This window comes from Nyctibius grandis, chromosome 1 (genome assembly GCF_013368605.1).
Source record: "Nyctibius grandis isolate bNycGra1 chromosome 1, bNycGra1.pri, whole genome shotgun sequence".
Lineage (NCBI taxonomy): Eukaryota > Metazoa > Chordata > Aves > Nyctibiiformes > Nyctibiidae > Nyctibius > Nyctibius grandis.
This window is the reverse complement of record NC_090658.1, coordinates 24,965,645-24,982,454: the sequence shown is the minus strand read 5'-3', so window position 1 is coordinate 24,982,454 and position 16,810 is coordinate 24,965,645. Positions and strand designations below refer to the sequence as shown.

Here is a 16,810-nt window from a genome sequence, read left to right as displayed (position 1 = left end):
TCCCCTGAAGTCAGCCACGTCACCACCGGCACTGCAGGGCAGGCTCTGGGAAGGCCCAGGCTGGGCCTAGCGACGGTCGAGAGCTGGATTCAGGGATGCACGGATCGGGATCGGGGGGCAGCAGAAAACAGACGGAGTCCTCCTTGGACACCGGCCATAGCAGAAAGAGAGCGAGACCCTCGTGATCCCCCCGCTTTATACTGAGAATGACGTGTATGGGATGGAATACCCTCGTTGGTCAATTTTGGGTCACCTGCCCTGTCCGCTCCCCCCTGCAGCTGCAACCCCCCTTCGGCTCTTCACTCGTAAGCAGTGAGGAATTCAGCAGTGACCTTGGTTTCTCTCAAGAACAAGTACAGCAAGAGCCTTTCTGCACAACATCCCTACCGGTGCCTCAGTGATAACTACAAACTCCGAGCGTTGTCAGTCCTGGAAGCAGACACTGTCTGCAAAAACATGCAGTTAGTTTCAGAAAGTACAGTTACTTAGAGGAGACTTAGCTGAAAGTAAAAATCACTGAAAGGAAAATCGGCCTGGTTTAGGCCAAACCAGGACAATAGCTATGAGCACAGTTGAAAGTTGGGAGAAGAATTTTTAGGTGTTCACTCACCGTCACACATTTGTGCTTCAGCCATGTGAGGTTTAACTTTTAAGTGGCTTTTCTTCTTGATTGCTAGAGTACTGTACTGTCCTCAATCTTCAAAAAGCAAGAAAGAATAGTTCTGATAAATGTGGTGCATCTTAATGAATTTTGACTCTCAAAATGGTTAAAAAAAAAAAAAAAGGAGGAAAAAAGATCACTTCAAACTGTTTTAGCATAATGGGCTTAACCTTGGTCTTATTTTTTAGTATTTACAGTCTTTTTTCAGCTGCAGAATTTGGCCACCGCCTGAAAGGAACTCATCATTAGTATAATATATAGCATACTAGAGACGATGAGCTAATGGGCTTATTTCACAATTCTGAACTGCCACCTGCAGCTAAAATCTATAGCATCTTCCCTTGATGCTGAAGTGCCCATCTACCTCAGCGCCTGCCATATTTCACTTAAGTAATTGTTTGAAAATTAAAGGTTACCCACTCTACTGTGGAAGTTGGTGGAGACTCATTCCAAAATCAGCAGCTCTTCCCCTTCCTGAAATCAATTTCGGGGTTATAAAACTGTGTCCAAAGTGGTCACAAACCTGTGCTGGATTATGAGTCGCATTGTCACTTACGGTGTGCCTGAGCTTTTGTTTGGCTAATATGGACAAAGGAGTCTGCTTCACATGATGTAAGAAGTGTTTGCCCTAAGAAGAACAGAGGTCCTCTTGAACCAATTAGGCAAAAATAACAGCTGGGCTACCCACTAATAAGGAAGGTGCTGCTAAACCTCTTTTCATTGTGAGAAGAAATAAATCTTTTAAGGCTTACTCCCTTGCATTTTTATAGAGAGCAATTCTTTGAAAAATTCAGCAATCCAGCTGGGTGATATGTGCAGGAAGACTGTGAAGAAGATAAAGAAACTTTTAAAAATAAAAAGTGGTATTATAGCTGTTAGATTTGGCAATTATAAATGTTTCATTGAAGATTTCAGTATTTAGAGAAAGTTTCACTGTTTAAATTGTTAAGAACATGGAGTTTGGGGTTAGCACAACAGGCAGTCTCCCACAAGTTCCTTGTAGCCTGTTCTGCAAGAGGACATTCCTTCCTGGAGCAAATCTCTTCTGATATCTTCTTAAATAAAGGCAGCCCACATATATTTTTAGTAACTCTCAGAGAAAAGCAGGAAGATCTGGAATATGGAGGTTACAGAGGACTGGGACAGGTAATGCTAACTTTTTAGCCTTACCTTTTCTGTGGAAATATCCACATCCTAGTCAAGCAGCTAGTTAGGTAGGGAGTGCACTGATGTGCTGACAGATTGGCTCTTCCTGAGGAAAATTTGTAATGCTCAGTGGGGGATGATTTGGAGATGGTCAGACACAAAGGAAGGAAGGAATATCTAGAATTCTTGGGTGGGTGCTATATACTGTGATTTACTGAATGCGGGATATAGGATATGTTAGTGGCAAATGGTGACTAGAGCTATCTTTGTTTGTAATCATCCAGTAAGATACACATCTTCCACGTGACTTCGTCCCAGATCTGTGGCTGAGAATGGTTAAGGACGAGAGCGAGTGTGAGAGCACTTCTATGCGTCTGAGACATGTTCTGTTAGTACCCCAGATTATTTTGGGGAAAAGGACAGATTTTTTCATGGTCCTCACCGCCCAGATTTTTTTTTTTTGTTTGTTTTTTGTTTGAGTTTATTGGGTATGGGCACCTTTCAAGAGCTTTTTCCTATTAATACCTCAACATAAGTCATTTTCTTGTACAACAGAATTACAGAAGATTTCGTGCCGGAATAAACAGTTAACTGAGCTGAACACTTAACACTTCAACATTGAGTTAGCTAATTTTTCAAAGATGTGTACTCTTCTGAGGTGCTATGAGGTATGAGTAGAAGACAAGCAAAAATACTGCTATTTTTCCAGATGCTACTACTATGTACCTATTCTGTGGAAATGCTGCTTCTCTGTATTTTTCATTCAAATCAGCGGACTATGGGAAAACAAGCAGGCTAGTCACAGATGAACTCAGTGGCACAATTATTCTGATATTTGTAGTTTCCCTCTATCAAACCCTCAAGATCATTTGAATGTTGTTAGGAACCGTCTGTTTTTGTAAATATATGTAGCGAGCTGTCCTTAGAAATAAAAATTAAAGAACAAATTTTAAATCATTGGCTGCTGTCCTAATGTCCTGGCTACTGTTACTTTGGTCAGCGGGTGGCCTGGTCAGCCTTTCCAAAGCCAATTTTCATTTTAAGATATTTTTATTTCTTCAAAATAGGCAAAGCCTTTGGAAAATGAGGGAGCAGCCTGCTTGTGCTTGCGTAGATGAAGGCTTATATGTGCAACAAAGTAGCTGTAGAGTTTTTATATTCTGTTTGCAGTAATAGTAAACAGAGCATCTAAAATAACCACTTGCACATTGCAACAAACACATCATCATTTGCTTAAAAAGAGTTATAATTACAGTTGACGAAGCATGGACACCATAAAAAATGCATTAGTTTGGCTTGACACATTAATTACCTGTTTTTGCAGATGTTTTTATATATTGTTGTGTGAACAGTTTACAAAATAATTACAGGAAAGTCATATGGAAAATAAACTAAGTGGGTGGTTTCTCGCCTTAATATTTTCATTCATGTGAATCTGTGTGAGGCACAGCTGCTCCGTAGCAAATGCAGAGGGAGAGAGACGGGGAATCTTGAGGGGTTTTTATTCTAAGGTCTCTATGATCAGCCTTGCTACACTTTTATATCTTGCTTTAGCAGTGTAGTTTTTAAGCATGTAAAATGACATTGCTGATTTAATCCCAGTGATCAGGAGGGGGGAGAAGCTTTGATCCTGATCAGATGAAATGTAAATCTTCTAGTATCTAGGAAAATAAATGAAAAATCAATATTATTTTAAGCAGAATGATCTTTTATGAGCGGTTGTAAAGATTCATCAAAGGCTTTGACACAGTTTAAACATTTCCTGTTTGCTGCCATTTAAGGAAAAATGCCTTTCAAGTTTAAATTGTAATTAAAGAGAGATGCCTCTTTAGATTACTGTGGGCTAACCACAGAATGGAAATAGGAGCTCAGTATGTTCACACAGTGTTTAAATCAAAAGGTCTTTATTAGGAATAAATTAGTGGATTTTTCTAAGAGTACACATTTTGCGTAACTAAAAACACTAACCCATAACAAAATGCAATATTGCCTTTAAAAAAAAATGCATAAAGTCTGCAGCACAGCTTTAACATCTGTCAAATATTAGAATTTCTTCTAGCACTATATTTTAGTGCTTAGGTTTTAAGTGAAGAGTTCTATGACCTGAAATTTGGCATAAATGCTAAAGATTATTTTTAGTTTAATGGGGTCTTCATGATTTGTCACCCTGTGTTTAAGGCTTTTTAAGTAACTTTTTTTTTTTTTTTTTTTGAATTCATATCCTGTGTTTCTTTAACAGATTTTTGTGAGCTATTGGCTGTTTAAATGGGAATTTGTATTGGAGTGTAGCTTTTTACATTTTCGTGGTTAAACTAATATAAAGAATAAAAAGCCAAAATCCTACTTCCGTAAATCCAATTCTCAAACATCCACATGTTACATATTCAGAGACTGAACTGTTAATGATCTTATTCACAAATAAGATGCAAGAACTTGTTAAGTAAATGTTGTTTTGTGAATCCGCACCCTCTTTTATGGTCGAAGATTTTAATGAGTGAACAGTTTGCAAATGTTATTTAACAAATTACTCAGGAAGGAAAAGTAGAAGGAAAACTGAAATTAATGTCTTGTGAAAGTAGGGAGAACAAAGACAGCTCTAAGGGGACATCCTAGCTTGTTTGCGTTAATTACTGTAAAATTACTGAAGCATTGAAAAAAGGCAATAAACATCCCGACTAAATATGCATAACTAACAATTAAGCAGTAAGCTTGACTTTTATGATAGCCTTAGACACTAACTTAGTTTCTACCAGTCTGCTTGAAGAAAATGCTGGCTGAAGAGTCTGTTGTTGCTGTGCTGTTCCTGTGACTTGTTTTCCCTGAGCGACTACCACTTCGTGTGTCTAAGAGAATGTGGGTGATCACCAGTGGATCGGCACAAGAAAGTTTTATGGTGCCGTAAGATTAAATGTAGAGATGAAAGCAAGCATGTTAGTCATGTTTTAAGAAGTTGCAACACACATTTATAAAATACTGTGTATCTATTCTCTTCTGATAAAGCCAAATCCAAGTTCAAACAATTGAGTGTTGTTATTTTTTTTTGTCCTAGATGGGAATAAGACTTGCAGTCTCATCTAGGGGAATTTCCTCAGATGAGTCCTACCAAATGGAGGCTGATATTAGAGGTGCTGTACCTGGTACAAAGTCCCCTCTGTCTTTAGAATGAGAGAAAGCACTGAGAAATTCTTACATATCCATAATATTGAAAGTGCACTGCATTTCTGACTGTCCAGCTTCTTCCCAAACCAAATGTAGTCCAAGGTGTTTGCAGAGCAGGTCTGTGTGTCTCTGTCCAAGGAGGTGACAGTCACTTTTTCCCTCCTGCTGTGAGGTGCATAATAAGATTTACAATAGATCACTTACGATCTACTCCAAGCTCTGCTGTAAGTCTCTTCTACTTATTCTTGCTGCAGTCTGTGTGACGATTCTGTGTGTTTAGGTAGTTTGTAGTCATGATGTAAATGGGAGGAGTCGTCTTCATTTTGACAGGGTCAAAATGTCTGGTAGTAGACCATGGCAACATAAAGTGGAAAAGAGCCTCTACCTTCTTCACTCTCTGAGTCTAAGGATTGTTAAAAGCAAGAGCAATGATTCATTCCCTTTTGCATGAGGAGGGGAGAAAAACAGCAGCTTTGAAAGGAACTCTCCACAAACTTTCTGAAGAGACCTTGTACTTAGTTTTTCGTTATTATCTGCCATCTTGAAAGTGTTTTGGGAAAATTGAGCAGTTGGACAATGTGCTCTTCCTCCTTTGTTAAGGAGTCAGTGTTAAAGCTAGCCAGATCTGGCTGACTGAAGGATCAGAGCAATTCCTCATGCCCTGAGCTGCTGGAGAGATGGGGCTGCAGCTTATCGCTTCTTTGGGTCCTACCAGTATGAGCCTGAATGCAGATTTCTGAGAGGGGCTTGCATGTGCACACATGTACTCTGTATGGACGTGGTTGACCACTAACAGATTGACAAAGGCAGAAGGATGTTGCCTTTAGAGACACCTACATAACCACAGCTGGTGTGAACAGACCAAACTCTTTTGAACTCTAGCTGGTCAGGGAAAGACCTGCTGTTCAGGTCTCTCTGGTAACTGCCTCCCAGCTCCATGATCCAGCTCTTAGACATTTTTTCTGACTTGCCTGCTTATCTGGCTTGAAGTTTGTTGGCGTATATTATGCACAGGGAATAATGAGCACACTCGTGCAGAAACTAGTGAGGAGTAGAGTTTAATAAGAAGGTAAGACAGCGGTGGTCAGGTACAGGGCTCAAGTCAGAGAAGCGTGTTGACCAGCGGCCTGCTTACACGCAATTGGCCCATGTAATTCCCACCTCTGTTTTCTCATGCTTGTGCCCCCCGCTCCACCTTGACCCCTCCCTTTCCTCACCTTTAATGCTGCTCATAAACGTCTCACAATGTCTTACACATTGCCACAATTGCCCTTGAAAACCTCCCACAGTAAGTTTTGCATGCAAGTGTTTACAGAGTAAATTCTCCCTCAGACATCCCATAATATGTTTTCTCTTTTTTATGAGACTCATTCTTGATAACTTACAATAATCCTCTTTTTTTTTTTCTTATCAGTTACCAAGTTTCTGGTTGAACTTCTTCAAGGTTACACTCAGAGGTTCCTTTCATGGCCCATTGATCAGTGTCTTATGAATTCTAGTCTTCGTTATTGTGTCTGTTATCTACTGTTTGTTGGGGTTTGTGTATTTGCATGTTTAATTTATTACCTCTCCTGTTTCTTGCCTTGTCTTTCATGTTGAGTAGCTGTTAGGCAGATATCCTTGCAGTGCCTTGCTCTGTTTGAGCATCGGTTTGTGAGAGGTGCTGGCTTGCACCTGTTGGTGCAGAAGCCTGTCACAACCAAGGCTGTGTTTCTGCAAATCTTGGATTGCCTCATTTATGGCTGGAAGAGACTGTCAGGGCCATATGAAGTCTCTGCTATTGCTCTGACTTCTTCTGGAGCAGTTATCTGTAACTATTTTTCAGCATAGTCATTTCAGTTCTCTGTTATAACAATTGTCGCTCACAATCTTTTTATCTTTGCTTGGTGGTTGAATGGTTGGGTGTTGTCATCGCAAATTGAGTCTATTATAACAATATACTGCTCATGATGTGAATACCTAAAGATAAACTGTAAGTTTTAGACTGAATACAGAATTTGTGTGGTATCATGGGATTCTCACCTCTTGCAAGAGTTTGGGTAGATTAGACATAACACAGTAGTGGTTCAGCCCTCTGGGAAGTGAAGTAGTTGGTGCAAGCGCTTGTTCCTTTCTTCCTGTGTCACCCCAAGCCAACAGGCAAGGAGCAGCTAGCATTGGAAAGCTGTGAGCAGGAGCTCTTGGTGTCTCTCATGTTGCCTTCTGGCTATTAATAGCATTTCTGTCTTTCCTTTATATGTAGGAAAGCCCATATTAGAAAGGTGAGGAAAAAAACAAGTTTATTGTTTTGTTGTAAACGTCTCATTGTGTCTTCCCTAATTGAGTTTTTGTTGGAGTACAATGTTCAGATCAGTGGTTTGTTTCAGTTCTTACTTATGTTACCATAGGAACATATAGGGGATTCACAAGAAAAATGAGGTAAGACTTTTTATTTACCTCAGTCTATAGCAAGGCTTAAATTGTTACTTTTGTAGAACTCTGGGATCATAGTACCTGCTTTTTTATAAGATGCATATCTGTAGGTTTGATATGAATAACCCAAAGGAAATAAAAAGGTAGGAGCAAAGCAGTCCATGTGCTTTGATTACTTCGTACCTCTCTCTATAGAAAAAATAACTGTCTTTTTTCTCCATTGAGGTGAATCAAGTCCAACTCGTCGAGAGCAGTGAAAAGGAAGACTGCAGAATACCTTATACGTGCTGAAAAAATTTCCAGTCTCTACATAAATCCTCTGAAGATGCCTCTGTTTCTGTGGTAGGCTTTAATTCTTTTTTCTGAACCAGAAATTTGGTATAATTAAATTGTCCTGTCTTTTAGCAAGCATATTCAAACTTGAGGTTCAAAAAACTGTCTAGAAATTTCTCTTCAGGAGGGCTGAGGGGTATTTTGATGTTACGTTTCTATTAAGTTGCCATTCTTTTCTGTTCTTGTTGGTTGCCTTTCATAGCATTGTGAAGAGTGCTTGATTTAATACAGGCCTGTTGTTTCGCATGCTTTCCTTCTACTCACAGTTGATGATGTAAACATTTTTAGTCATGCTAAGAATTTAAAGGTAAAGCAAAAAACCACACACTAGAAACATAAAATTGCTTTTGACTTTTCCATGAGAATATTGCTTGGTCCTCTAGGGAGGCAAGCAAGCTGTTGGTTTCTTTAGCTTAGCACATAATGATGTTTCAGAAGTGAGTCAAGAACGTGGTGGAGGGGATGAGATGAATTTCCCACAAAATAGGACGTAATTGAGCAAAGGGTTCTTCTTGATTCCTTCAAATGTCTCTCCTGGATGTTCTTGAGTCCTCAGCTGCTTCTTGATTTTTGAGGAGTTTCTATAGTAATTCCCACCTTCTTAAGCAGAAACACCCTTATCTGTACTTGTACAAAAGACAAACAAAGCTTATTCCAAGGCACCCTCAATAAATTTCTACTTTGCCCTTCCCCAACCAATTCCTTTGGGACTTACCTGTTCTTACTTCAGACTTTTACTGTAGTCATGCTAAACTCTGTGTGATTGTCAATGACCGCCCTATTATAGTAATAGAGTTACCAGCTTCCTGTCTCTCTACATTTATAACAAGTGAGGACAAAAAAGGGAGAAGATTATTGCTGCTTATTTTGCACAGATCTGAAAATTCTTTAAGGAGACCACTACTGCAAAAATGGGAAACCTTATACCATCCGACTGCCTAATAAGTAAATTAAAAAAGCAAAACCACTGATTTTGAAGAGTAGCTTTTTTTTTTTTTTTCTGTTGAGAGCCCACAAGTACAATTTTGAGGATGTTCCAAACGCGATATATTTTGTGAGATTTGGAGTCTTGCTGCTGCTATGAATTGTCCTTTGAACAATTTAGTATTTTGGACTAATATGAACTCCTACTAGGTAGTCTTTCTTTGGGTCAAACACCCCTGAAAATGGAGAAGAATCTATATTGAATCAAAACCTCAGTGTGTTTGGAAACCACAGAACAAGAAAAAAAAATGTTAACAACCTATTCTTGCCTTTTTATAAATTTAAAAACTAATTGTGGTTGCGAAGGAGGAAGAAATAGGTTGCATTTTTGTATGTGAACTTGAGAGGTAAAGTATTTCCTCTTTTATGTTGTGCTGAATAAGGCACATGCCTTCTTTGCAGATCCAAAGGAAAGCAGGATTAATTGGGATAAGAGAAGAAAAAAAAAAAAAGTAGTGAGAACAGAATACCATTCTCCTTCTGTGTTGAAACTCAAAAATGACAAGTCAGGGCAAATCTGCCTTTGCACAAGCAAAACGTTGCACCTGGCTTATTCTCCTTTTACAAGAAAAGCCATGATTTGATGATTTGGCTTTGTTTTGCCTAAGTCTGTATGTGTATTTTAATTTCTTTTGTTTGCTGCTCTTCATAATGCATAAACTTGACTTTTATCTTAGACCTTTGGAATTTGCTGTCATCAAGGGCAGATGGCGCTGATGGGTCATGATGGTTGTGGTGAGGAACAGTTTGTCTCCAAGTTGATAGCTGAAAGTTGGTCGGGAGAAGGACTTATCTCCCAAAGTTATTGTAAGGGTAGTGGTAGAAACCACTAAGAATTGTCATGCGCTGTGCTTTGGCTTAGTGTCTTAAGGAAAGTGAGGAATGTGACTCTTCCTGCATGTTGGCTGCTGAGCAGACATGAGTTCTTGCGCCTTAGTTATTGCTTATCCTTTTTACTGCACAAGATAGTTTATATTGGGGTTTGCATGAATTATTCCACCCCGTGCAGACAGTGATAAGTGCACTGAAATGACCTGCATCCATATACAGTGTGATTCTTGGGAGATACTAGTGGAAACATGCAGATATTTTGTGTCCTTCTCCTAAAGAAATTAAGTCTATATTGTACAAGGTTAGTGTGTGTGCCTCCTTGCACCGTCACTTCACAGCAGCTTGGTGTTTCTCTGCTGTTTACATGTCATTGGTCATGGTGGGGCAAGTCTGATCTGTTACCACTAGCACCTTCTGCTGCTCCAGGTCATGCTGACTGATATCATCTCTTGTTCAAATACTGGTGCTTGGGCAGGATATATATGTGAATGTTTAAATAACTCTGTACAATACGTTCTTTTCCGACATGGATCTGTAAAGAGGTCTTTCATCAACTCTGCTGTGCTGGAGGGACACTGAAGTCTTTGAGAAGAACCACAGTATGCATAGGAAGCCTTTTCTAGAAGCAGGGCCAAGTGCTGCTACACCTGGTAGCCCAGCACAGTTTGAACCATACAACTGAAATTGGTTTGCAAGAAAGTGATGGACAAATACTGTACCCTAGCAGTACCTGTGCCTGTGTTACAATTGGCAGAATGCAGTTTTGTTATGGGAAGCAAGAATGGGCGTTTAAGGCAAAATGGTCTTGTTCATGACCTGATGTTACAAGGCAGAACTGCTTTGTCACCCATGTCTGGTGTTGATAGCTTTGTCTTTCCTGTTGCGCCCTTACAAGGAACAACCACAGTGATCAGCATCAGAACTGGGCTCACGTGTCCTTCTTAGACATGACATTTTACTTCTTTCTCATCCACCAGGCCAGAGAAATATCCAGCAAGGGAAGAGGTAAGCTCAGAAGTGCAGGTTCAATTATTGTCCTGCACCCCTCATCCTCTCATTTCTCCCAAAGGCTCTGTCTGCCACCCATCTGCTGAGCCATGTGCCAACAGTCTTAAAGACTATGCCTGCTAATGCACTACAAGCCCACCTGTTTGCCATCTGAACACGATGTGAAGGTAAAGCGTGGTGGGTTTTCTCTGGGGGCCTGGGACAGAAGGAAGTGAGCCGTTCTTCCACAGCTTGAAATGCCAGGCCCTTGCCTCTTCAAAGACCAGATTTCCCTAGAGGCAAAGGCTTGGTGTTTCAGAGCTGAGAAGAAAAAAATTATTTTTGGTGCTGTGGAAACCAAACAAAGAACAATAGCAGTTTGTTACTTTTCTGCCTCAACAAAAGCCAACAGTGTAGCCCTCAAGGATTAGCATCCTTAGCAACCACCTTGCCTCTGGCAAGTCTGGGTGGTGAAGAGGAAGAGCACAAGGAGAAGGTGTTTGGAGAACCCTTGACACTGTTAAAAAAAGGTTATGGGTAGAGGGCTTGAGGATGGATAGAAGATTTCTAGAAGCACCGGGAATGACGCAACTGTGACTGACCATGAACTCGGAACTCACTTGACAGGGTCATGTAAACATTGAGAAAAGTCTTGCTGTAACCTGTAGGAGTAGGAGATGTGGAGACAGCTTCTGGAGGTTGTAAACAGGCATGTAGACCTTCTAGAAAAACAAAGTGCAGCAAATGCTGTCCTTTTCCTCCTCTGCACATCATGGCAGCCTCAAGGGTCTTCTTGACGACAAACACTCAAGAGTGCTGTGTAACGGCAGCAGCAGGCTATTTTGCGGATTCTCAAGCTGTATTTTCTCCTCTGCCCCTTTATAAAAAAACAGCTCTGGGAAGCCAACTCCAAGCCTGAGTGGGAGCTGCAGCAGCAGCCTTTGAATCACACTGGATTGACCATAAGAAAGCTGCAGTCTTACATAGCTGTCAGCTGCAAGGCCCAGCACAGCTATGTGTACAGGCTGTGTGTCCATTTTAACTTTGTTAGTATTTTTATAATGCATTTTTTTTCCCTCTTTGAAATTATTTCTGATTTTACTTATTCCCATTTTTTTTGTGTTCAGAATTGTTACTTTTACATCATTATAAAAGCTATTGTCTTTTAAGAAGTCAATTATTTTTGATTTTCAAAGCAATTTAGTAGCAAGATGTACATGCAAGCCTGATGCCCAAACAGGATAAGCAGTCTTCATTCTTCGTGGTTTCATAAGATATCTTGCTTCCTAAAATTCTCATTAAATGTGCATGAAAATTACATGAAGTATAAAGAAAATACACTTCTGTAGTTCTGTGAGATGTAAATTTAACATAAAATAAGAAATTCAGTCTCAAGGCTTCCAAGATCACGTCCAAGGTGTGTCCCAGCTTCAGGGAAGATACAGTCCCCAGCTGGTGATCACTGTGGTCCTTCTGAAGCACACCATAGCTCTGTCTGGTTCAGATGCATGCAGAGATGTAACCTGTTTCTTTCCTGGGCAGTGTGAGGAAGGGGCCAGGATGTTTCTGCAGACCAGGAGAGTTGGAAGCTCTTTCATGCCCATGGCATAGAGCCTTGTGCCTCAGGCCAGCCATATCTCCTTCAAAATAAGGCATCTCCTTGCTGCAGTTGGGGATCTGGGCCATACTACAGGTGGATAGTTGCTGAACTCATCACCTCTGAGTTCAGACCTCTGAACAGAGGGGAGATTGCAGAGACAGACCTCTGAATGGTGAGGGGAGATTGCAATTTGATGTGCAGCTCTGCACTGGTGTTCGTGAAAGCGCTCTTCTTTTATCTTGAGGTTCTGTGGTGACTGCTGTCAAGGTGGCAGCATCAGAGTAAATAATTTCCCATCAATGGTGCTTGTGTCACTCGGCTAGGGATACTGGTCTTGCCTTAAATGAAGTTAACATGAGCAGTTCTTCCTCTTGCTTGGCTGGTGGTGTACTTCACTTTCTCCCCCTGCTCTTATAATAGCCAGCAGTGATGCCAAAGCTGAGGCAAGAGCTATTGCTGTATTTCATTGTGTAGCTTGCAAAACTAGAGCCTTCTGTGGCAAGTGGTGGCCACAAGCTGCTGAGTCTTTGCAAAAGCCAGCATCACAATCAGCATCATCCTCTTCTGCTTGAAATTAGCACACACTAGCCAAAAGGTGGTGGTAGGAAAGGAACTGATGATGCCAATCCCAAGTCAGTTAACTCCAGCTGTGCAGCTTGGAGTGTAGTATGGAAATAGTTTCAAACCATCTGGGGCCTAGCCACAGGAGAGAATATCCTGGGATACTCTGAGCAGCATGCTGAGAATTTGGACAGGCTGCTGAAGGCCTTCTGCAGGCAGAGGTAGCCTGCCACTTTCTTTAGAATATAAATGCCTTATTTCTAAAGGCAAATGAAGCTTTTGACTTTTTGTACCATCCTCCTTGTATTTTTTTTGTTCCTCTATTTTTGATGAGAGCACTGGTTTTTGGTTATTTTTCTTATTGCTGGCTAGATGCTGAGCTTGGATTTTTACTCTATTCAGCGGAGCAGACGGCTTCATAGAGTGCATAATTGCTGTAGTTCTGGGGATTGGATATTTAGAGTTCGCTTCCGCTTGCTTCATGACAGAATGTGATGTCTCCCCCTCACTGGGCTCTACCATTACACTTTGCAAAGGTGAAACCAAAGTACTGTAAAGAGGCAAAAAAAATAACCTGAAACTGATAAAAATTGAGAAGCTACTGGGAGTTGTGGAGATGTGGATGCGATTGTAAATCGTTTTAAGGTAAGAAGTGAGTGTAGAGTGCACATATGAAAAACAGTGTGTGTACACAGTGTTTCTGACTGTGCCACCATTGGTGGTATTTTAGAGAAGGACCCAAAAATATGTACTGTTTTTTTGGGCTCTTCAGACATGATGGGTATAGAAATCTGGTTCTACAGCATTATTAGACAACTATTAACTTCCGTAGAGATGTATGAACTTAATTATGGTTGAAATGTTATGCATAAGAAAAAATTTTAAAAGCTTGATTATCGAGGAATGGTTATAAAACATAATAGCATGTAGACAGAAGTGGAAATCTTTTATAGTAGTCTAGAGGATTTGGAAATATTCTCTTTCATTAAATGTATTCCTTAGAATGCTTTTGAAATCTTGTCATGAATAAACTCTGTGTTAGCACAACTCTTTGTTTCAAAGCAAATATTTCGTTATTACAACCCAATAAAAGAACTCCCTCCGACCTTTCCAACAGCTCGCTAGAATGTGGAACCTAAATTAGGTTTGAAGAAAATAACTTCATGTAGAGGTTTTTTTTTATTCTTCATGCTAAAATGTTCAGTGATTTGTAGAATCTGGACTGTTTTCCCTTAACTGCTGTTGGTACTCTTGCTTGGCAATGTTTACATGACAGAACAATTATAAGACCCAGACAAATAAATGAAGATAAAGAATAAACTCTATTAAACATCGAGTCCTGTAGGTGAACACAAAAGAAAAGCACAGTTTTCTCCATGCTTTTTGAACATGTGTTTGTGACCCTTTCTTTGGAATTTTGCGGGCAATGCTTAAATAAGTGTTGATTTTTGGGAAAGAATTTGGGACGATAGAAGGTGGTTGACTGGCAACATGAAGGGGAACCAGTTTTGGGGAGGGCTTCGAGGAGGTGCTCTGGCCTTTAAGGACAGCACAGTAAGGATGCCAGAGGGGAAGCACTATAGGGGAAGCAAATGGAATTACCTAGTTCAAGATCTTCAGTTTTCCTGGGAGTTTCTGATTGTGAGGGAAAATTTCTTGATTTTCCCTTATATTTAAACATTTAATCAACAGTGTAATTGCTTACCAGCAGTTTCCCTTTGTGACATGTTTCTTAAATATTGCCTCAGGTTGCTGACAAACTACATAAACAGTTTTTGCCTCTTAGAAGCCTAAAAATCAAGGAGTTTCACCTTCCTCGTCCTTTACCTTTATGCAACAGAAGTGTGCTTGGGGAGGCCAGGTTATGCTTAAAAGGAGTTTGGCATTCAACAACTCTGCAAATGAAGTTATCTTGTTTGTGAGGAAGAGATCCAGGTCTGTGGTTCTAGTAGAAACTGCATGTTGAATTTTTGGAGGAGGATCTAATGAATTCTCTCAGTCGGCAACTAGAAACTTTTGAAAATGTTTGTTAATATGCCAGAGGTATATGTGGTGCTTAAGAGGTTGATCTTTGTCCCGGAAGTCTTCCAATTTAAATGTTGTTCCCTCCTCTGACATGCAAGCTTTGAATTTGCCCTGAGAAACTACAAAACATACCACAGACAAAAATCTATGCATATTAACTACTTGAATAGTTAGCATCTGCCAATTCTCTTGCTATGGTGGTAATTTCTAGATTAATGATACATAGCTAGCTACCTTTTTCGAAGGCGGTTTTAGGAATAATGTCTATTGTGCACCTTGCTATTTAAAGGATTTAATAAAGCTCACCAGAGAGCAAGAGGACCCTGTTTATAATTCTGTATTTTATGTTCTTCAGACTTAAAAAGCCTCTAATTTGCTTTCTTCTCCACAGTGATCTCTGAATTATTTTGTATCCAGAATACCTGTAAGGCTTTGATTGATTATTGTGATGGGGTAAGAATTGAGTAATCGATTGCCAGGTTCCATTAAGCATAGAAAGTATAAAAATTCATTATTTTTTCTTTTTAAAATTTTTGTTTTCAATGTTATCTTGATTTTTATTTACTTGCAGGTTGTTTTTTTCCCCCACTAAGGACAAACAGCAAACTTCTCCTTTCATCTTCACACTCTATGATAAATTTAGTTTCCTTCGGCCTGGCATTTGCTTCAGCAGGCAGTCTTCCTTCAAGTACCACCCTGATTGATGTATAATCTTTGATATCTTCCATTAGCCTCCAGGATCACTAAGTTCAAGGCCCTCTTGGAACCTAAGGAGCCCTGCCGAGGAACTGAAGGCCTTCAGAGTCCTTGGGGTGATTGACAAGGTAATTCTTCAGTGTCTCTTCAAGAGTTCAGTCATAAATCGACTGCATGCTGACATTCTGTCTTTGAAGCTGTGGATCTTAAGGATATGAAACAAAAGAGAAAAATGACTCAAATGCATCTGCACTTTAAAATAACAAAAGTAGAAGAAAAAATGCTTTTATCTAAGCAATTCATGTAAGGTCATGCAAAATATATTTGAGCTAAAGCATAAGGTACATGTTTGGTGGCATTCAATAGGATGAGGCCTGTTTTTCAAAAATGAAGTAGTGGTTACAATACTGGGGTAAGGATGAGGAGATGTGTTTTCCGTTGAATAAACTGATGGATAAATGAAATACAGCAGGGTAGAAATTCCTGCTTTTGAACTGTCACTTGAAATGGGGGCTGGGGTTGGGACACAACTGTTCTCCTTCCTTGAGAATTTGGAATTGAAATCTTCAGCAAAGACAGAGATCCGACAATGAAGCCAAGCTTGATTTTGACTCATGCAAATAATGTCTTCCAAAATCCCAGGGTAGTACCCCTCTGTAAAGAGTAAAGGACCATACAGTTTTTTTGCAAGCCTAATTAAGAGACCAGAAGAATTGCTGCATTGTTTTGATAACGCTGATTAGTTATCACCTTACCAAATACTTTTAAGATGATGTATTATTCAGCAATGTGGCAGTGGCTAATGCAGACTGTAAAGGTTCATTTCCTTTTTGTCATGCCAATTCCCTCGTGCCTTTTGATAGTTCCTTATGTAGTCCCTGGTTTGTGCATGATGTGCTGATGCACGGTCAGTTTATGCATTTGTGATGTGTGTCAGAAAACATGTAGGTGGTTTCTTAAGGTCTGTGTTTCTTGGTTTCTTTTTCTTGTTGGACTGAACCTAGCTATGGGGACTGATTTTTGGTTTTGTTTGCTGGTTTTGTTGTAATTATGTGCATAAGTTGATAACTTCTCCTCAGAGAGCTATATACATTAGGTATTATGGTTGTTTTTATAGCACATAAGGTTTTCTCAGCGCTGACTTCATATTCATTGTATCTTCTTTCCTCAGTTGTAAGTATAGAATTTAGCCTGTGTTCCATTCTGTATATGTATCAGAGAGACAGGTTGGAAAGAGCACCTATCTGTTGGATTAGTAGGCACTAACTAAATTCGTAGCCACTAAATGGGTGCAGTAAGCATGGACTTTGTGAATTAGTCTGACAATGTGAGGCTACAGCAGTGCTGGAAATGAAACAAGAAAGACCTTTTTGGTATCTTCGTTCTTGTATAAGAATAACGAACAGCAACTGGAG

General features: G+C 39.9%; 1 protein-coding gene across 1 annotated transcript in view; it reads left to right on the top strand.

Moving 5' to 3' along the window:
* Positions 1-16,810, top strand: part of RPS6KC1 (ribosomal protein S6 kinase C1) — a 92,980-nt gene that overhangs the window by 34,822 nt on the left and 41,348 nt on the right. The window contains 4 exon segments of the mRNA XM_068406396.1: positions 7,604-7,627; positions 7,630-7,683; positions 7,686-7,720; positions 15,431-15,523. Coding sequence (XP_068262497.1) covers positions 7,604-7,627; positions 7,630-7,683; positions 7,686-7,720; positions 15,431-15,523 — 206 coding nt within the window.